At 38.3% G+C, this 22,248-nt stretch overlaps 1 protein-coding gene across 15 annotated transcripts in view; it reads right to left on the bottom strand.

Annotated features, from left to right (window-relative positions):
* The window catches only part of CDK14 (cyclin dependent kinase 14), a 642,291-nt gene that overhangs the window by 432,790 nt on the left and 187,253 nt on the right, over positions 1-22,248 (bottom strand). For 11 of the 15 annotated variants that reach the window (XR_014066046.1, XR_014066047.1, XM_081531328.1 and 8 more), the window contains one exon: positions 5,698-5,777. Coding sequence is in view for 12 of the 15 variants with exons in the window: in XM_081531328.1 (XP_081387454.1) it covers positions 5,698-5,777 (80 nt within the window). In the remaining 3 variants the exon portion in view is untranslated. Of the gene's footprint in view, positions 1-5,697; positions 5,778-19,531; positions 19,632-22,248 lie in introns of all 15 variants that reach the window. The other 4 variants (XR_014066045.1, XM_081531326.1, XM_081531327.1 and 1 more) reach the window with 1 other exon arrangement.

The following is a 22,248-nucleotide window of genomic DNA, read 5'->3' as shown; positions in this document are numbered from 1 at the left end:
GTCAAGACTGAACTTACTATTTTTCCTTTCTGTAACTGCTACATTTCTTGTATCCTAAGACACTTCAGCCACTTCCTTTCAAACCTTTCTTGTACCTCCCGATGCTTTATCAGTACAATCAAAACTCATGACAGTATCATACAAGGATTTTAAAATAAAATAGAAAAGCTGGCCTCAGCACAGCTACTTAATTTCTCTAAGCTCCCATCAAAGACAGAATGAGTTTCAAAGCACCTGAACCTGAATTAAAGTCATTAAGCACTCTAGCTCTATGAGATAAAATTCAAAGTCCATCTCTGGACATAAATCTAGGTAAGATTAGGGTTGCTTACAAGTGTTTCCACTTTAGGTGGAAATTATGCGTTAACATCTAAATTCCCAGGTAAGCTTATAACTGGCAAGCAGCCACTTGAAAACCACTTCACGATGCACAGTGCTTTCCTAATTTGAAATCTTCCTGCTATTGACATTTTGTGAATGAGGAAATTGACCAAAACAGCAGAAAAGGGGCAAGCTCAAATTAAAGTGCTCCCTTTCAGTTGAACAAGCCATGACAGAACCCTCATCAATGTAAAAATGAACATAACCCCAGCATCTACCACTTTCATCCTAACTATTCCAAGTTCTACCACAGGAAACACAGAGGAGTTATGTCTATGGATTTCCCAAAAGGGAATGAGCAATGGTGATTGCTCTTGCATCCACACATAAATAGTAGAAAAATATGACTTACAAAAAGCAGGAGTGGAACAAATAACCAAAACTGCCTAGAGTTTAAATTTTTTTCTTATATGGTCATTTATCTCCATTAAAAATCACGTGGAAGTCAGATTTTATTAGGAAAATCTTAAAATATTTTATTCAAAGGGAAAATATAATGTCTCACTGTGATCAGTTTTTACATACCTCTACAATTCTTATACCATTCATCTCCAGAGCATTCAACTCTGAGTTTAAGGACTCCTTGGGAAATCAAAGCCACAATGCAGAGGTAGGTGGTGCCTGAGACATGGCACAAACCAACTCCTGTGTTCTGCATAACAGGTTTGTGCTTCATGCTTAGTTGCTGAGTCATATCTGACTCTTTGCAACCCCATGGACTGCAGCCCACTAGCCTCCTCTGTCCACAAGATTTTTTCCAGACAAGAATACTGAAGAAGGTTGCCATTTCCTCCTTCAGCACATCTTCCTGACCCAGGGGTCTCCTGTGTCTCCTGGATTGCCGTCAGATTCTTTACTGCTGAGCCATTGGGGAAGCCCTTTCTGCACAGTTACTGAGGCCTAAAGCCATTAGGTGATGTTGTGGATTGAATTGTGTCCCCCAAAATGCATATGAAGTCCCAACACTCTAGCATCTCAGGTCATGACAGTATTTGAAATAAAATTTTTTTCAGAGGTAATTAAGTTAAAGTGAGGTCACCAGAGTAGAACCTTATCCAGTTGACTGGTGTCCTTATAAGTAAAGGACATTTGGACAAAGGTACAGAGAGAAGATAACCTGAAGACACAAGCAGAAGACAGCCATCTATTAGCCAAGAAAGACTTGAAACAAGCCCTTCCCTCAGGATCAGAAGGAGGATCGCCCGGACACCTTGACCTTAGATTCTAGCCTCTGTAACCATGAGACGATACATTGCTATTGCTTCAGCCACTCAGTCTGTGTTAAGGCAGCCCTAGCAAAGTAGCATGGTGATGGAAAACAGAGCTAGGAATAAAACCCAGCTTTACAGACTCTAATATGAGGCTTTCCAACTCAGTGCACCGTCCTGCAACTTAACTCTCTGTTTTCACTCAAAGTTCTCTCCCATAAAAATCTTACCACTTCTTCAACTTGTAAAAGACCACGTTAATGTATACTGGTTATGTTGAACTCTTGGAGCTACACACTTCTACATCATCAGAGAGAGATTTTCACATAGATGTCTCATGAACTCAAACCCCAATGTCTAAAATCCCAATCAACTACTCCACAAAGTTAGCATGGACACTGTTTTAAATCTAAGAAAGTCTAAGTACAAGATTCAAGTCCTTGGACAAGTCGTCTAACCTCTCCAAGCCTTAATTCCATGTTAATAATATGAATTGTACCAACAATATTAATTCTATATCTGCCCCTCCCAAAAAACCTTCAAAGGGCTAATGTGAAGGAAAGATATATTGGATAACAGTCTTTTCAAATTGCAAGGTGTTAAAAAGCAATTCTCCACGCAATCACAAGCTATTTCTCTCTCTGGCACCATTTTTTTTTTTTTAATTTTTACTCATTCAAACTCAAAACCATTGATATTTCCCTCTCAAATCACCTACAACCAATAATTGACCTATATCTGACCTTTTTTCGTCTACAACATCACTGTTTGTCACTGCCCTCTAATAAACCTGAGTCCTCATAATTTCAAATCTGCACTGCTTTGAATGACTGATTTATCCATTTCCAGTCTCCTCCTTTTCTAATCTATATCATATCCTAATACCAGATTTATCCTCCTAATAAACCCAGCTCACAAGTCTTCAGGGGCCCTCTAAGCCACAGAACAGGTCCCAACTACAACACCCTCATTCTACAACACAACTGCAGCTCGGGGCCAGCTTCTAAGCTTATCTCAAGGTATACCATGTGCCCAAAGGCCTTGCCTCATACCCAGCCAGTGTGACCAGACAGATCATCAAAAACTTTACTATGACCCTACTTGTTTCTTCTCTTGAGCATCCCATTGGTGGACCAAACTGTCAAAACTGGATCTTCTGATAACACTAGGAACTTCCTCTTAACCTTGAATCTAGGAAGACATCAGCAAGGTTAAGCTGGTTAATTCCAGCACATGGCCCACATGCTAAGGAGCATGCTTGCTGCCCAAAATCACTTCCCTCCTGCTTCTCTCTTGGCCCAGCAACTCTTTGGCCCTCTCCTACTTCCTAACATTCAGAGTCTACCATAATTAAAATTCACAGGTCAATGGGAACCCACTGCTCTAACTCAGCCAGTGGTTTCCAATTCCATCAGACTGAATACAAGTATTTTATTTCTGGAATAAATCTCTCCTGACAGTGATATATTATCATGTTTACATATTACTGGATTCAAGAGGAAATGCCACATGCGCAGAAGGATATGTGAGACAGAAACAAAGACAGACCTTAGCTAAAGAGAGGTATGTGTGGGTCATCACATTATGGTTGCTATTTAACTCACGCAATGAATAAAACCACATGGGAAAGAGTGCTGATTAGAGAAAAGAAGGTCTTTTCCCTGTCTAAAACTCCATAACACTTAGAAAAGGAGACAACACAAGAGAAAGAGAAATGGTTACCTACTTGGAAAATCTGGTGTCATAGAAGAGAATGTTTTAACCACGTACAACCTGATAAAAGGTTGGATAAAATAAGACAGGTGTCTATTGAATGTGACAATAAGGAGTTCACTGATGATCCTTACAATATTTCCAGCTAAACAGGAATGACAGAAACCAAACTGAAGAGAGATGAAAAGGAGAATGAACGGTGAGAAAGTGAAAATAGGAAGTAGACTTCTTCGGAGCTCCCTGGTGGCTAGTGGCTTTCACTGCTGTGGCCCAGGTTCAATCCTTGGTCATGGAAACAAATCAGACCAGTGACACACTACATTTAGTTAATCAGTATCTTAATAATACTATTGAAGTAAATCATTATTATTTATCTTTTTGTGGATCAGCAGACAAGTAGTCATAGTTCCTGAAATGCAAAAATAAACCAAAGTCTTATTTCAAGATTATTTGTACTTTAAAAAAGTGCAGTAGAAGTAAAAGTTCTGCAAGTGAACTGAGAAGATCCCACTAATAAAAGGTGATTTATTCCCTTGAAGTAGAAAACTATGCAGGAAGGTATAAAGCAAAAGATAGAGCAATTTTATTTTATAAAAATTTATATGTAACAGCTGTTTAAAAGACTTTTTAGGACTTCCCTGGTGGTCTAATGGTTAAGAATCCACCTTGCAATGCAAGGGACATGGGTTTGATCCCTGGTCCTGGAAGCTCCCACATGCCATGAGGCAACAAAGCCTGTGGGCCACAACTACTGAGCCTGCACATGGCAAATAGAGAATAAGTCCTGCTAGCCAGAACTAGAGAAAGCTAGCTCACAGCAACAAAGACCCAGTGCAGACAAAAATAAATAGTTTCTTTTTTTTTTTAATAAATTTATTTATTTTAGCTGGGGGCTAATTACTTTACAATATTGTAGTAGTTTTTGCCATACATTGACATGAATCAGCCATGGGTTTACATGTGTTCCCCATCCTGAACCCCCCTCCCACCTCCCTCCCCATCCCATCCCTCTGGGTCATCCCATTGCCCCAGCCCTGAGCATTTGTCTCATGCACTGAACCTGGAATGGTGTTCTGTTTCACATATGATAATATACATGTTTCAATGCTATTCTCCCAGAACATCCCACCCTCACCTTCTCCCTCAGATCCCATAAGACTGTTCTACACATCTGTGTCTCTTATTCTGTCTCGCATATAGGGTTATCGTTACCATCTTTCAAATTCCATATATATGCATTAGTATACTGTATTGGTGTTTTTCTTTCTGGCTTACTTCACTCTGTATAATGGGCTCCAGTTTCATCCATCTCAACAGAACTGATTCAAATGTATTCTTTTAAATGTATTCCATTGTGTATATGTAGCACAGCTTCCTTATCCATTCGTCTGCTGATGGACATCTAGGTTGCTTCCATGTTCTGGCTATTGTAAACAGTACTGTGATGAACATTGGGGTACACGTGTCTCTTTCAATTCTGGTTTCCTCGGTGTGTATGCCCAGCAGTGGAATTGCTGGGTCATACGGCAGTCCTATTCCCAGCTTTTTAAGGAATCTCCACACTGTTCTCCATCGTGGCTGTACTAGTTTGCATTCCCACCAACAGTGTAAGAGGGTTCCCTTTTCTCCACACCCTCTCCAGCATTTATTGCTTGTAGACTTTTGGATAGCAGCCATTCTGACTGGCGTGAAATGGTACCTCATTGTGGTTTTGATTTGCATTTCTCTAATAATGAGTGACGTTGAGCATCTTTTCATGTGTTTGTTAGCCATCTGTATGTCTTCTTTGGAGAAATGTCTGTTTAGTTCTTTGGCCCATTTTTTGATTGAGTCGTTTATTTTTCAATAAATAATTTTTAATCTAAAAAATAAAAATACTTTCTAGAAAAATGACAATGGAACAAAATATTACAACATAATGTTGATATATAAAGAGCATCTATAAATCAATAAGAAAAGCCAATAGAAAATAAAGAATAGGAAAAAAGAAATCAAGAAAGATAAAGTACAAAAGACTAATAAGATAGCATAATTCCCCCATTTTTAAGAAGTTTCCTTAAAAGTCATGAGTATAGAGTAATTTTAGATTAATATGTGCCTTAAGAACTCTGCAAACAAAATCAGAGGTATAAAATCCCTCAGCCAGCTAGTGATAGTCTCACCATCAACACATAGCACTTTTTCCCCCCCACAGCTGAATACTCAGCAGGATAGTTTTATTTAACATGACTTGATGTGATTGTAAGAGGTGCTGATTTTAAATTTCAGTTTACACATTCCAATTAGACATATAACCATATAATTTAGAAACAGCATATTCAGAGGTATATAATATTTAAGTAGTTATGGGCATCACACAAATACAAAAGCAAGGATAACAAGGGAAAATGCCTACCTTCCCTGATAGCTGTAAAAGGTGTACCTTCCTCTTCCTGCAGCCTGATCACCTTCAGGGCTACCAACTTTCCATTCACCCTGGACAAACGGAGAAACAGAAGAAGAGAAGGAAATCCATGAAAATATGTTCTCATTACGGTTCCAATTGGGCTTCCCAGGTGGCGCTAGTGGTAAAGAACCCACCTACCAATGCAGGAGATGTAAAAGACGCGGGTTCGATCCCTGGGTTGGCAAGATCCCCTGGAGGAGGGCATGGCAACCCACTCCAGTATTCTTGCCTGGAGAATCCCATGGACAGAGGAGCCTGGCAGGCTACAGTCCATGGGGTCGCAGAGTCAGAAATGACTAAAGGGACTTAGTACACACTGTTCTAATTGTCTTCATTACAATTTGTATTTTATGGATTTGCACTAAAAATGTCAGTGACTCAATTATGCCACCACAACAAGATTAACTTCAGTAAGGCTGGGAACCCAATATTATCATCATAAATATTCACACTTTGAATATTCACATTTTAAATATTCACACTTGCATAGTCCAAGATTTAACTCAAGTTTTCTGTGATTCACTCGCTGTTCCTTCCAAAATGAAACTAGTGCTTAATAAAAAAATAGTGTTTGATCAATTATTCAGATTAATTAAAAATGAAGTACTCAGAATAACACTCTCCCTTTGTTTCTCCAGTAGTTCCTTTGTTTCTTATGATCAAATGTCTTTAGGGCTTCCCAGGTGGCTTAGTGGTAAACAATCTGCCTGCCAAGCCGGAGACCACAGGTTAGGTCAGGAAGATCCCCTGGAGAAGGAAATGGCAACCCACTTCAGTATTCTTACGTAGGAAATTCCATGGACAGAGGAGCCTGGCGGGCTACAGTCCATGGGGTCACAAAGAGTCGGACACAACTGAGCGACTAAACAACAACAAGTTCATCTCCAGTCTTAAACTGATGTCATTCAATCCCCAAAGATGGAAAACTGACACTTCTTTCCTCCCCCCTCCTCTTTCTCTGTCTCTTTCTCTCTATCAATACCACCCATTTCTCCCTTTTTTACCATTTTCTTAAACTAGAATCTCCTAAAGTTGTATTTAGTCTGATGATATTTTATAATGCAGTATATTATCACAATAAAAGTTAAGAATATTTTACTATAACAAAATTACACCAGACCCATACAAAACAGATGGTTCTTCTAGACACATTCTAAATGTGTATCAGCTCAATTAAAAGTAAGATTACACTAGACAAATAACTTTCTATACAATCAATTCTGTTAATAAAATAAAGACATGATTATTTATACTGGTCTTCCAGTTGAATGTTCTACTTGCTACCTTGACTAGGCTTATCAACATACTTCATACTAATATACTTAAATAAGCAAAATAAGCACATAATAAAAATGTAAAAGCTACAAGAAAGCTGTAATGAAAAGTAAATCTCCCTGCCATAGCCAGCCACCCTCTGAGGTCACCACTTAACTCAGGTAACTTAGCTTGATATGTATACTTAACACACACATATACAAAAGGTAATATGCCATACAGGGTACAGTGTATATTATTTTTATCTCTCAATATATTTGGGTGACTTTCTCATAAACTCATAGAAAACTGTCTCTTGTTTTTAAAAAACCACGGGGTGTTTCTTTGTCTAAGTGTAGTATGCTTAACTTAATCCCAATCCTCTAATGACAGGCATTTAACAAGTTCTCAGTTTGGGGCCACTGAAACAATACTGTAAGTACTCTTGTACATAATTTCACTAACATAAAAATATATCTATAAGACAAATTTCTAAGAGTAGATGTGTAAAATCCAAACATAATGTGGGGACTTCCTTGATGGTCCAGTGGTTAAGACTCAGCACTCCCAATATAGGGGGCCCAAGTTCCATCCCTGGTCAGGGAAATAGATCCCACATGCTGCAACTAAGAACCGGTGTAGCCAAATACATTTTTTGAAATGTATATTTCTAAATTCTAACTCTGAAGAACATTAAGAAATTATCCTACACACAGGTTGTACCAATTTCTACCACCTATAGCAAAGAGGAGCTTGGGTTCCCCCTTTACTGATAAGATTCTATGTTATCGACCACTGATTTGGCCAACTTGATGGATGAAAAGTGGGTTCTCACTGTAGTCTGAATTGCATCCAAAAATCTTTAGAACTTATGGAATCAGCATAGGAGAGCCATGCGTCCCAGAGAATCCAGTGCCCGAGTCTGAAATTAAGAATCTGAAAGTCTCTTTCTTGTAAACTGCATCCAACTGGTCTATTTTTGACTAAAAAAAAAAAAAAAAATCCCACCACAGACACAGAATTTGAAAGGTCAGGGATTTATCACAGCCTAGCCATCCTAGCGGCATCCCTCATCGAACTGATTGTTGAAGTACATTACTGGTTACAGTAATCAAAGGACATCTGATTATAAGGCTCCACAATTGCCGTCTCCTCTGGGTTAGGGGGCTGGTTTATTTTCCCCTGTGTTTCAGCTGGGAGGACAGGTCTGGCACTTTTCTGCTCTGTAACTCTCCTCTCCTGAGTATGTCATCTTGATGTTTTTCTAATCCTGATTATGCTGTAGGTACCCAGGTACAAGTAAAATATTAATATTCATATGGGGTTCAACTGGAAACTGACTGTACTTTGCGCTCTCCACTTGGCTCTTCATGACTGAGGGAGGCCTCCAGCCGGGCTTGAGGCTGGGATGCAGTCAGTATTGACATCTGCATAGATTTTCTCAGCCCAGCTGAGCTCATCACTGGCTCCCTAAGGAGGTGGGAACTGAGTCCAAGAACTGCTTGGAATTCTCCCTTCATTGACAGATAGTCTCCCATCACCCATAAACACATACACACACAACCTTCTTCCCACAAAGCTTTTCCATCTCCCTTGAGATCGCTGGCTTACATATACCACGAACTGAATTCTGGAATATAGGGAATTTGTGGTTTTGGAAGGCTATATGCTTAAAACAGACTCAGACCATGAAGCTATGATTCCCCTGTGATACACTGAAAGGTGATAAGCCTTTAACTGAACCAGCATTGATACTTTAAAAGCAACTAGAGAAGGAACACCTTTAAGCAATCTCATAGACTGTGCACATCATTTTTGAGGTGAAAAAAATCTTGAACATATTTACTGTGATAAACTGCCTAAAAGAACAAGATCTGGGTTAATGGAATCCTGATTCTGAAGCATAATGCTCCATGAGTTAAACCTCCAACTATTAATTTCTTATAGTTATGATAATCACAGGAGTTAAAGACACTGAGATTTTATGTGAAACTAAAAAATTCCTTAAATTTATATTAGACTATTAGATTTAGGAGCAAAGGAACTTTCTTCTATTTTGTTAACTGTTACATGCCCAATGCCTAAAACCATCTGACATACAGAATACTCTCAAAATATTTGACTGAATGAATATTAATAATGTTAATATACTAACATTTCTTTCCTTACATTTGTAAGATAATTCAAGAATAAAATATAAAAATTATTGCTTTCAAAAATTTCAGAAATATCACATTTTTTAAAAGATTTCAATATCTTCTTTCATATTTAATTTTTTTAACAGTAGGTCCTTGTTGGTCACCTATTTGGCATGTACTCGTCAATCGCAAACTCTCAACGTTTGAGTTTAAATATTTATTTTGGGACTTCCTTGGTGGTCCATCAGTTAAGACTCAACATTTCCATTGCAGGGGCCATGGGTTCCATCCTTGGTTGGGGAACTAAGATCCCACGTGCTGGAGAGTTCAGCCAAACAAACAAATAAATATTTTCTTTTTTCAAATTAAAGGTGCAATCTCTTTCTTTTTGATGATGCATGCAGATACAGAAAATTTTCATTTCCTTAAGGTTTTAGAATTTATAGAATGCTTTCGTTAATTAACCTTTTTCACCCAACAGACCTGTTTCAAATGCCTCACTATCTTTAATAATCTGAGCTCAGACCGCTAATCAGTATCTCCCTCTATTTCAACTGCTTAATTGGTTTCCCATTAAGAATATTGATTATCAAATTGTTCTTTAACCTAAGAGTCATTGTGACTCTCTGTTTCCTTAAGTTTTCTCCACACGTCTAGACACTCACCAACTACTGAATCTCTCAGCATAAAGTCTAGTAAAAACATTAAGTCACTGGCTAAACTTTCGGAGAAGGTATCTTTTGAAAAAATAATTACAAATATTCTAATGTTCAACCTTTGGAGCATATCTAATAATTACTTTGTGTGGTTTAAACTGTTTAATTAAATATGCAAAACACATACTTCAAACATTGATTTAAGTTCTTTAGAATAATCATGAAATTCAAATTGAATCAATAAATTAGAACTGTTTACAGGAAAACATTGAAGATTCCTCTTTAACAAGTCTTATTAATTAAATCAAAGGCTAATGAATAGAAGGCAATCAAGACTTGACTGGCAATGGAGACATTAATCCAGGTAAATAACATTTTTAAAATGCTTTAAATTGTGTTACTACTACCACAGAACCTTCTGCTGGAGAAACTGCCAGGTTCATGTCTAGTTGTTCTAAGCTATACAGGGAGCTGTTTTAATTTCAGAGACTAGTTATTAGTCTCTAATTCTTCCAAGAACTGCCATTCCCAGCTTGGCCTCCCTGTGAAGCTTGCTGCATGCTCAAGGATGAGTGATTTCAAACTGGTTCTAACCACAAATCCAAATCTCTGCCAACTTCAGAAATTCTGTCCACAGATATGTGTGCCCATAAGTCTGTAAATAATAAAATTATCTTGTGTGGGTGAAGCAAGACCAAGAAGTTCTGAATAAAGGAGAAAGGCCTATTCATTTTTTTCATGCATGTGCTATTTTGACATTTCATGAACCCTACAAAGGAAAACTTTCCCACTCAGGGTAAATTTTCCAGGCTCAAAAGACGATGCACAAAGAGAATTTCCTAATGGACAATTCTCAAAGGAAAGCCTAAAGGTTTTCTATCAGATTAGTTACCTCAAATTCGTGAGGTAACTTTGGACAATAAAACAAAATAACAAACATTATCTAGGTCATCTCTGAAAATAGTGTTCATGTGCTAACACCTAGAAGAAATTATGTCTAGAGGATATGAAGGAAATTAAGGCAATACACCTAAAAGAAATTTAATATACTCTGGCAAATTTAATATATTCTGCCTCTCTCTTCCATTATGATTCTGTCTCAAGAGAAACTGCTATGGAAAATAATACTGAGTGCAGGGAGATACACAGCTTTTGTTTCCTTACTGTACTGGTTTAAAGCAATAGAAGGAAATGTAGTTACTACTGAGGGAGTGACAATGGCATGGCTGAGTACGTCAAGGACAATATTTTGAGCTGAACTTACACCTTTTTGGCAAAGTCATTAAAAATATTTTAAAGGTTTTACCATCATGTTTCTTTTATTTGTTCTCTCTTAAAACACTAGTTGGAATGCTGATGATACTGTATCACATACACACTTCAAAAACTAAAAGCAACTAAATATCCATGGTCTTGCTGTCTCCACCTAAATTCAATTTTCATTCAGGTATACAAGAGAAACCATCTCAGTACTATTTAACCTTTAATATTCAGAAATATTCTAAAAGTACATTATTTATTCTGGAAAAGTAAATTTAGAATTTCAAGGTAAGTTGTCAGTAATCACACCTCACCCTAATCTTTATCAAAACAATACAGAGAGAACAGGAAGAAGACTAATGTTATATCTGTTAAATTGATTTCTTTTTTAAAATAAAAAAAAGATTTATAAAAGAATGGCATAATGGTTATTTATTAAGATGAGATTAACAATGCAAAAAGTCTAATAATTTAATGCAATGAGAAAAAGGGTGTGCTCAACCAACAATTATTATGAGATTGTACATTTGATAAATTACGGATAATGCACAAACTCATAATACTTTGAAACATAAAATTAGAGGAACATACATCATTCATGGGAGAAAAGAAAATAATTACATTTCAATAACTTAAAACTTGCATTTTTCCTAAACTAAAATCTGTCAGTAAAGGATTTGAGAGTCTTAGAACTTTAAAAATAGAAGTAACCTCAGTGGAGGGAGGGGATGGACTGGGAATTTGGGGTTGGCAGATGCAAACTATTACATTTAGAATTGATAAACAAGGTCCTGCTGTATAGCAGAGGGAACTATATTCACTATCTTGTGATAAACACAATGGAAAAAAAAATAACAAAGAATGTATATATGTGTATAATGTAACTGAGAAATGAGTCACTTTGCTGTACAGCAGAGATTGGCACAGCACTTGTAAATCAACTATACTTCAATTTATAAAAATTAATTTAAAAAAACAAAAAGAAGTAAACTCAGTGATCACTCAAAATGAAAAAATTCTTACTGGGTTGTCTGTCACTCCCAGGAACGAAGCAGTCCCTCAGAAGACTTTGGTGGAACTCAAATCCCCTAAAATACCCACATTTTTTAGTCCCTCTTTATGTTCAGCCAAAATTGGCTTCCTGTAACTTCTACTCTCTCATTCAAGTTCTGAGTCCACAGAGACTAGACTAAATGCTCTTCCTCAAGACAGCCCTCCACTTAATGAAGTTTTAATATCCTGCTTCCTATTCAACAAATACTAATTGAGAGACTGTCAATCTGTGCTGGGGATAAAGAATAAACAACCCAGATATGGTCCCTGCACTTACTGCTCACCGAGGAGATAGATGTAAAACATGTATCTACAAAGACAGCTAACCAAGGCGGGGCAGGAGATGCTCGCTTGTCAAAAATGGGACAATTTAAGCATCACTCAACTAATACCTGTGATTGAAAGGCATTAAATACGTTTAAATCAATAAGTTTACAATGAGATATTATTTGCTTATAAATTCTATTTTTTTTAAGATGTTTTTTTGATGTGGACCATTTTTAAGTTTTTCTTTTTTTCTATTTTTCATTGGCAGATAATTGCTTTAAAATGTTGTGTTACTTTCTGCCATACAACAAGGTAATCAGCCATAAGTATACATATATCCCCTCCCTCTTTGAACCTCCCTCCCGACCCCATCCCCAATCCCCCCAACCCACCCCTATAGATCATCACAGAGCACTGGGCTGAGCTCACTATGCTATATGGAAGCTTCTGATGTGGACCATTTTTAATGTCTTTATTGAATTTTGTACACTATTGCTTCTGTTGTTATGTTCCAGTTTTTTGGCCATGAGGAAATGTGGGATCTTACCTCCCCAACCAGGAATCAAACCTGCACTCCCTACACTGGAAGGTGAAGTCTTAACCACTAGACCACCAGGGAAGTCCCCTATAATGAGACTTTAAAAGAAACTCATGAGTTACATTTGGAGAGTACTATAGATCCCACTCATTAGTTTAAAAACTATTAAAGAGAATATGTCAATCATTTACTTCCCTTTTCATATACCTTCCTATACACTACTTGTTGTCATTGTTTAGTTGCTAAGTTGCTTTGACTCTTTGAAACTCCATGGACTGACTGCAGCATGCCATACACACTATACCTCAGTGTGATCAGACAGTTGATATGTGAAATTTCTCTGTAGAGATGCATTGTGTGAAAAATGAAGGGGGAATGACAAAATTTGAATACCACCATTAACAGCTGCTGAAATCACAAAAAAAGGCTACCAGATATTAAGTGCCTCCTGATGGGAGCACTCATGCACCTCAATGTAATCAATTCAATCTGAATGGGACCAAGTATAATCTAATCCCTTATTTTAAGGAGACAAAGGAACACTTTATTGAATAAATAACACCATTTCTTATTGGGATACAGTGAGAAAAATCTAGACTATAGGAAACTATAGGGAAAGGAAACTGTTTCTTCAACAAATAAATTTCAAGAAGAAAAAGGTAGGGGAAAGCCCACAACTTAAAAAGAGAGAGATATCAACTAACTGCAATGAATTGCAAAGTTACCTTGATTCCAACAAAGCTAATTTTAACACTGACTATATATTTGATGATTTAAAAACTTGCTAAAATTTTTACATTTGATAATGGTTTTGTGATTAGGTGCTTATTTTAAAACAGAGTTCTTATCTTTCAAAGAAAAAATATACAGTGATGTTTGGGGTTTGTTTCATAATAATAGGGAGGAATGAAGACAGATGAAACACATAAGCTGTCAAGGATGGCATCATGGGGAGTTATGAAAACTCCAGTCTCTTCTCATTTTCCATAATAAGTTCTTTAAAAATTAAAAAACACACTCAATACAAATTGAGATAAATGCCATGAAGGAAATCACAGCATGCCATAAAAAAGATAAAGAACCTCTTTTAACACAAATACAAATGAACTTACTTGCAGAATAGACTAAAAGAAAACAAACTTATGGTTCCAAAAGGAGAAAGTAGGGGAGGGATAAATTAGGAATTGGGATTAACAGATACAAACTGCTATACATAAAATAGATAAGCAATAAGGACCTATTGCACAGCACAGAGCACTATATTCAATATCTCCTAATAACCTAAAATGGAAACAAAATCTAAAAAAGGGTGTATATATATATGTATGTATGTATCAATATGTATATCTGAATCACTTTATACACCTAAAACATTGTAAATCAACTGTACCTCAGTTTTTCTTTAAAAAAAAAACCTATTTTAGACAGTTAGAGAAGGATTTTCTGAAAGTGTGACATTTAACCTGAAACAAGAAATACAGAAGAGTAAGTGAAGAATATTCTAGGCAGATGGAACAATCTGTACAAAAGCCCAAAGGCAGAGAACACAATGTATTAAAGAAAAATATAAGAAAGAGTGGCTGAGACTTGTTGTCACTAGTGGGTAGGGTGCGTGGATGGAGTAACGTGGAGAGAAGGACAGAAGAGCCAGATCACAGAGGTCCTTAAGGGCCACAGAAAGGCCTGATCAAAAAAAAAAAAAACCACCACTGGGGAATCCTAAGAAAAGAGATAACATGATTAAATTATGTGTCTGTCGCTCCCTCACTAAGGTGTGGAGAATAGACTGAAGGAACACAACAGTGGGAGCAGCGAGAAGGGAGGTTGGGCAGTGACTGCAATGGTCCAGGGAAAAGATGCTCGCCACCAAGAACCAGAGTATTGGCAAGAGCAATGGGAAAAAGAAAAACAATATTCTGAAGACAGAATCAACAGGCTATAAGCATAAATTGGATTGGGTGTAGGGCAAGTGGTGAAGGATAATTCCACTTGTCCTGACTTCAATGTCTGCATGGATAGAAGTATGTGTACTGAGTCAAGGGAAACTAAAGAAGAGATTTAGACAGAGATCTAAGAGTCTGTTGGGGAGGAAAGTAGTCTAGAAGTGTCCAAGTGCAGACATAAAGGAAACATTGGTATTTATGAGTCTGGATCTCAGTACAAAAATCTAAGCTAGACATAAAAATGTGTGAATCACTGGAGGAGTTCAAGGGAAGCCATAATCTCAAGACAGCCAGTTTTCTGTTATAGCAGGAGTAAAGAAAACACTAAGAAAAAAGGTAGAATCAGAGAATGATATTCTAGATCTAGATGACATGAAAAGAGTCTGAAGGACGGGGGGAGGGACAGAGCAGGAGACAGAGTAAGAAATACAGGAGTGAGGTCTGAGAGCTGACAACAAGGGAGCTGTATACCACAGGTTGTGCTGTGGTATAAGATAAATATATAGATAGACAGACAGATAGATAGATAGACAACCCAGTAGCAGATAGAAAACCGGAAGTTATATACCACAGGTAGTGCTGAATATTCACTGGAAGGACTGATGCTGAAGCTGAAACTCCAATACTTTGGCCACCTGATGAGAAGAGCTGACTCACTGGAAAAGACCCTGATGCTGGGAAAGATTGAAGGCGGAAGGAGAAGGGGACAACAGAGGATGAGATGGTTGGATGGCACCACCGACTCGATAGACATGAGTTTGAGCGAGCTCCGGGAGTTGGTGATGGACAGGGAAGCCTGGTGTGCTGCAGTCCATGGGGTCTCAAAGAGTCAGACACAACTGAGCGATTGCACTGACTGAGCTCTGTAGTAAACAGTGGTACTGAAATGGAGCAGAACCCTATGGTCCTCACAACCCATGCCCTCAGTCTGCCTTTTGTCTATGGAAAAACTTCAGCCAAAGGATAAATTTATAGTCAGAGAAGTGAGAACACGCAGGAACAAAGGAAAATAGTCAAAGGAGACCAAATAATAACAATATATTCATTAAAGTCAAGGACCTTTAGTTCCCTCTCAAGGGCAATAGCTTTTCAAGGGCTTTAGCTCCCCTGAGCCATATCCTGTGAGCTGTCTTATAGATACTGAAATCTCCACCAGGCTGAAAAGGTTCACTACATGATGACCAGACTCTACCCGTGATACAAGCTGCCACAATTCCGTGAACTGGCCTCAAAAAAAAAATAGAGACCAACTGACCCTAGAACTGAACCTAAAACAACCAAAATGACACTGGTCAGACCCCAATGACCAATCTGAAGATGACTGTCAAAGCTGCCAGTGCTGTTTCTGCATGGAGCCCCCTCCCTCTGTCTATAAAAGCTCCTGTGCACTGACTGTCAGCGGGCTGTGGGAGTTGGGGAATAGTCAGCCTTTGGAGTGGTTGCGGGCATCCAAAATAAAGCAAAATTCCTTTCCACCAACCTGGCCTCTTCACTGGCTTTTGAGTGGTGAGTAGCCAGACTCCACACTTTTCGTGTGAGGCAGAGGCAAGTCCATCCTGATGGCCTCTTGGAAGCAGGTGGAGAAGGGCTGCTGTCTTGGCTGTTACTCAGCGAAGCCACCCCTGCATGCGTGAGGTAAGGCCTGGAGTGGGCTAGGGCCAGCCCAGCAGCTGCACAAGAGACCAAAGTACAGGATCTCACCTCTGGCTACATTTTAAAACCAACTTGTTGTTGTTCAGTTGCTCAGTCATGTCTGACTCTTTGCAACCCCATGGACTGCAGCACCGTAGGGCTCCCTGTCCTTCACCATTTCCCAGGGTTTGCTCAAACTCATGTCCATTGAGTCAGTGATGCCATCCAACCATCTCATCCTTTGTCGCTCCCTTCTCCTCCCGCCTTCAATCTTTCCCAGCATAAGGGTCTTTTCCAATGAGTTGCCTCTGTGCATCAGGTGGCCAAAGTATTAGAGCTTCAACTTCTGCATCAGCCCTTCCAATAAATATTCAGGATTGATTTCTACAATGCCTGGCCCCATCTTTGATTTAACTGGTGTGGGGTGGAGTTCTAGCACCCACATTTGTTAGAAACATCCTTGCTGCTTTTGTTCAGTCGCTAAGTCATGTCCGGCTCTTTGACACCCCATGGACTGTAGCCCGCCAGGCTCCTCTGCCCATGGGGGATTCTCCAGGCAAAAATACTGTAGTGGGTTGCCATGCCCTTCTTCAGGGGATCTTCCCAACCCAAGGATTGAACTTGGGTCTCCTGCATTGCAGGCGGACTCTTTACTATTTGAGCCACCAGGGAAGCCCCTTCAGGGGATTGATATATCCCTAATAATATTCCAACTTGTCAGCAGCAACCAACTGCTCACACCTTTAATGTCTGCTCTAAATTCAATCTTGTTTTTGACAAGCCATGGCCACCCATTGGTCTATGTGTCCTTGTGTGAAGCAGAGTGGAAATACTGAATGGGATGAGGCCCAGAACAGTACTTAAAAAAAAAAAAAAGGATATACACACACACACACATGTGTGTGTATGTGTGTTATATACACTTGGCTGTGCCAAGACTTAGTTGTGGCACATGGCATCTTTTAGTTTTAGCCATGCAAACTCTTAGCTGTGGTATATGGGATCTAGCTCCCTGGCCAGGGATCAAAACCAGCCCCCTGCATTGGGTGTGTCGAGTCTTAGCCACTGGAAGCTACCAAGGAGTCCTCAGGGCGGTGCTCTTTGACACCACACTCTTGATACCCACCCCATCCCCTCTGGGGGGACCTGGTTTCACTGACGGGCTTCTCTTTTTCTCTCTCTCTCCCCTTCTTCCTTCCCTTTTCACTTTCAGACTCTCTAACCCAGCCCTTCCTCTCCATGGCCACTCTGTCCCAAACCACCACACTGACTTTCTACCTCTACCATTGGACTGTTTTGGAAAATTTGCATCTAGCACACAGTGTTCAGTGGTGAACGAATGACTCAACCCTTTACCTTATAAAAGAAGTACTCGAAATCCCACCACTCTTACCTGCCTGTTTTAAATCTACCACCAGAAACAGCAGATCACTCAACCGTCTGTGGCTCTCTAACCTACCAGAACGTAAACAGAACATTTACCCATGCTGGAAAAACAAGCAGATATCCAGCATTTACAGTGTTCCAGTCCACTAGCTTAACAATCTCCTCAAAAAGAGGAATTAAAGTTATTTAGGCATGACATAATCTTTTATGAACTCCTAGAACACTATTTTTCTTTCTATTTTGACTTACTCAGAAATCATCTGAGTGGATCATCTGTCCTAAAATTTTCAGCTGGAGGAGGGGGAATGAAAAAAGGCCTACAAGGGTAAGGTGAACCATTTCCATCTTCTTTATGAACATCTGGACAGCTCAAGGCTGCTACTGTCTCCCCAGTTTTCCACAGATCCTCAAAGATGACTAGCAATGATGGGACAATCTCAACTCCCAATTTCTTTAAAAGTCTGTGACACAGACATCTCAGACCTTAAATCAGAATCCCTCAGAGAACCACAGTACTATCAGACTTCCTGAGACATCTGATAATTTAATTCACTCCTATGTTTGTTTTGCACTTTGGGGCTTAAAACGAACTCTCCCCAGTATTATGATGTCAGCAAAACACAGAGTGAGCAATTGCACTTTTTTCTACCCCAATAGCATCTTTTGTATGTAAACGTCAAACCTGAGCTTTTCCTGAATTATTAATACTTCCTCTCCTTCCCTCATTGAGCTGGACTGTATTGTGGTTATCTTGAAGTTTGTTGGCTTTTGAGAGATTTTTATCACCTGTGTTGATACGTTAACCTTCCAGAGTTTTAGGGCAAATGACTCTACACATCTCAGTCTTCTTCTGGAATACCTCCAATTGCAAGGAATCATTCTGGGGCGAGCAAAAAGTTACCTGCATATAGTACTTGAGGAGATTACCAGCCAAAGAATAAATACGACAGTATCAAGCAACTTAAAAGCATAATAAACAAAGGCAAATTCTTTGTTAAAAAAAAGTAAAGCAAATTTATCAAAGACAAGGAATGAAAGAATTAACTTATCAAGAAAAGGCAAGAAGCATGGAAACAATGTCCAGGACATCCATAGATGTAAAGGTAGTTGGTTACACTACTCCTGAAGTTACTGGAGAAGAACTGTTTATTTGATGAGATGGGAGGGTTTCATAAGACATCAGTAAATGTAATTTATCATGAGGAGTTTTGAGACTGATTTTTCACACAAAGTGAGATTTGAAGTTAACTGTATTAATTAGTTCTGTAAGTTTTCATCTTTAACGTACCGCAGTTCATATCCCTAAACATACATCTATATGCACACATATAGATGAAAACTAAGAACTAGGGCATGATGAGAAGATAAAGGAACAAAAAGAAGAAGTAGAAGGGTTTTTTTGTTTTGTTTTTCTCTAGCCCCACTTTCAAGAACACTTGTCTTAGGAAACATATTACTGAGGTCTTTGGAAAGGTTGCATTTTACATTTCTAGAGAAATCACATTTTCTTCTTCTGAGGTCAAGTTGCCACTTCAAAACGATTTTTATCTTCAGTAGCTATTTTTTTCCCCCATAGAAAATGCTTCCCAAAAAGCAGAAAAAAATGGATGTATTTCTTGATGATATTATCATTTTTACCTATCTTGGATTACTTACTATTTCCTGGATGATTATTACATGGCATATCTTATACTTTTGAACAAACTCAGGGAGATAGCAAAGGACAGGCAAGCTTGGCATGCTGCAGTTCACAGGGCTGCAAAAGAGTCGGACATGACTTAGCAACTGAACAATAACAGTATCTTATACTATTAATATATCTAAAAATAAAAATAATTCATAATTTTTAAAAAGTCTAACTACAGCATCAGAATGACAATGAGTCATTCATTACATGAGCTTGGATTAAAGAAAAGAGGATGAAGTCTGATGCTCTTATATCAAGGGTATGTTTAAAACATGATATTCCCATTTCTCAAGGAGAGTCATAAATGTTCTCCCTCTTCTAGGAAAGACATACATGTTCAGCATTCTAAGAGAGAGGTCAAGCTTTCACTCTCAGGAAAAAAGCATCTCCAAAGAAGTTAAATGAGATGCACCAAAAAGCCCATCACCGATTCACCAAGAGACTTTGAGGAGTCCCCAAATACTCATTGTCAACTAGTGGTAACCACAGAGATCTTGTATTTTCCATTCAAACACAGCCTTACAAAATTAAGTGAAGTTTGGAACAGCAGGATTAAACAATTAAAGCAGCCCAGGAGAGCCATTAAGGCAGGGGTATTCAGAGTTCAGACTATTCTCAACCCATTCTCCCATTCTAACAAAGACATGTGCGTGAGCGCATGCGCGCGTGCACACAAACACACACACACACACACACACACACCCCTCCAGCTTATGTTACAAACAGGACAGCAAGCTAATGTTGTCTTTTTTTGGTTTGGCTGTGACAGACCATGAAGAATCAACAAAGAAAATTATTATAAATACACTGCAACTTGGTTAAAGGACTAGAAGACCTATATCAAGTCAAAGAGATTATGGGTGATTTTAATTTGCTCCAATGAAAATGTCTTACTTTCATAATTATAGAAAATCTGTCATTGTTAAATAACTTTTAAATGAAAATTTACAAAAATATCAAGCAAAGCCAAATGTATCTAGTTTGACTTGTCTTTATGACAAAAATGATGGGAGAAAAATGCTACAGCATCACGAATTATCTAAAAGACTGTACTCCGAGAAATAAAAGTGACACCCAACTGGATTGCTTTATAGGCAAGTAGAGTCTCAAAGTAAAAAAATGATTCTCCTAACTATAATGTTGAAAATAACCGACCTACACATGCTGAAGATCAGGGTTTACACTGATTCATATGTTGAGAAAGAACTGATTAAATATTAAATATTAGTAAATAATATTAAATATTAAATATATTTAAACATTAAATATTAGTTGCTCAGTCATATCTGACTCTTTGCCACCCCATGGACTATATCCTGCCAGGTTCCTCTGTCCATGGGATTCTTCAAGCAAGAATACTGGAGTGGGTAGCCATTCCCTTTTCCAGCAGATTTTTCCAACCCAGGGGTTTAACCTGTGTCTCCTGCATTGCAGGCAGATTCTTTAACATCTGAGCCACCAGGGAAGCTGATTACACAAAGAAAGACCTTTATAAAAATTATATATAATTGATATGATAAGATCTATGCTAGTCTTACTTCCAAATCCTATCAACAGAGTATAAATCAGTCATCCTGCTTTGGAATAAAATGACTTTTTATACTGCCAGTAAGTTTAAAATCAAGATAGTTGTCTTTAACTTAAAAATAGCATTCGTGTTAAATACTCCTATTGTTAAGGTACCCACAGTACCTTAACTGTGGCAGGCCTGGGACAAGGAATTTATTTACACTAATTTGGTCACTATAGCACCTTTGTGTGGTAGATAGTATTGCTATCTCCATGTTTATAAGGAAACAGGCACATATTAGAAGCAGTAGGTCCACAAATGGGACCTAGGAGACTAGACGTCAAGGCCCATATTCATAAATTCTCTGTGGAGTAGCAATAATTAAAGTGCAAACTACAGAAGAAAGGTGTGTGGCCCATACCCTCATATTCTCCCTTCAACAGAGGCATTCTGCTTACACCAGACACTTGTATTACTTACTCTCAAAGCAACGTCATTATTTTTTGTGTTTTCTAATGTTTTGCAAACATTATCAAAATAAATCAATATATTTTAGAATGGCATTAATAAGTCTTACACTAATTATCATGCTTATCAGGGAACAGTTGGAAAATACAGGAAAAAAAATTTACGTCAACAATAATCCCAGTATTCAGTGATAAATTCTTCAACAAAAGTATCTTCTAGACTTTTTTTTCCCTATTGTAGATTTTTATAAATGGTGTCCTACCATATTTGGTCATCTACTTTTTTGCTGTAGTTTAAAAAACATTATTTTACTGGATGGGCTGCAATAAGAACCCAGGAAGCCTCAGGTTTAAACAAGCCCACATCTTCTTTTTAAGGTAAATGGTCCCAGTACTTCTTTAGTTCATGAAATCTCATGACTCCTGTACTGTGATTTATTGATGAAAGTAACTCTTCTAGCCAAGCAACAGAGGCCTGAATGAGGAGAGTATATGGGTCCAACAGCAGCATGGGGCAGAACCTATGCGCACAGTTGTTCTGAGTCAGCCTGACTGGAATTCAGTCTTCTGAGGGTGCTCCAACCCAGTGGCAGAAAAGAATCACTTAAGTCATCTCCAGGAAAGACATTCTAGCATATTTAACTCCATGAAGCCAGATACATGATCTCAGAAGAATGGAGACCCATGATAATCAAATGTGTACTTGAAG

The sequence above is a fragment of the Giraffa tippelskirchi genome, chromosome 10, assembly GCF_054371585.1.
Source record: "Giraffa tippelskirchi isolate mGirTip1 chromosome 10, T2T-mGirTip1v1.2.pri, whole genome shotgun sequence".
Taxonomy (NCBI): domain Eukaryota; kingdom Metazoa; phylum Chordata; class Mammalia; order Artiodactyla; family Giraffidae; genus Giraffa; species Giraffa tippelskirchi.
Note: the sequence above shows the minus strand (reverse complement) of the source record. Positions and strands in the feature narration are given on the sequence as shown.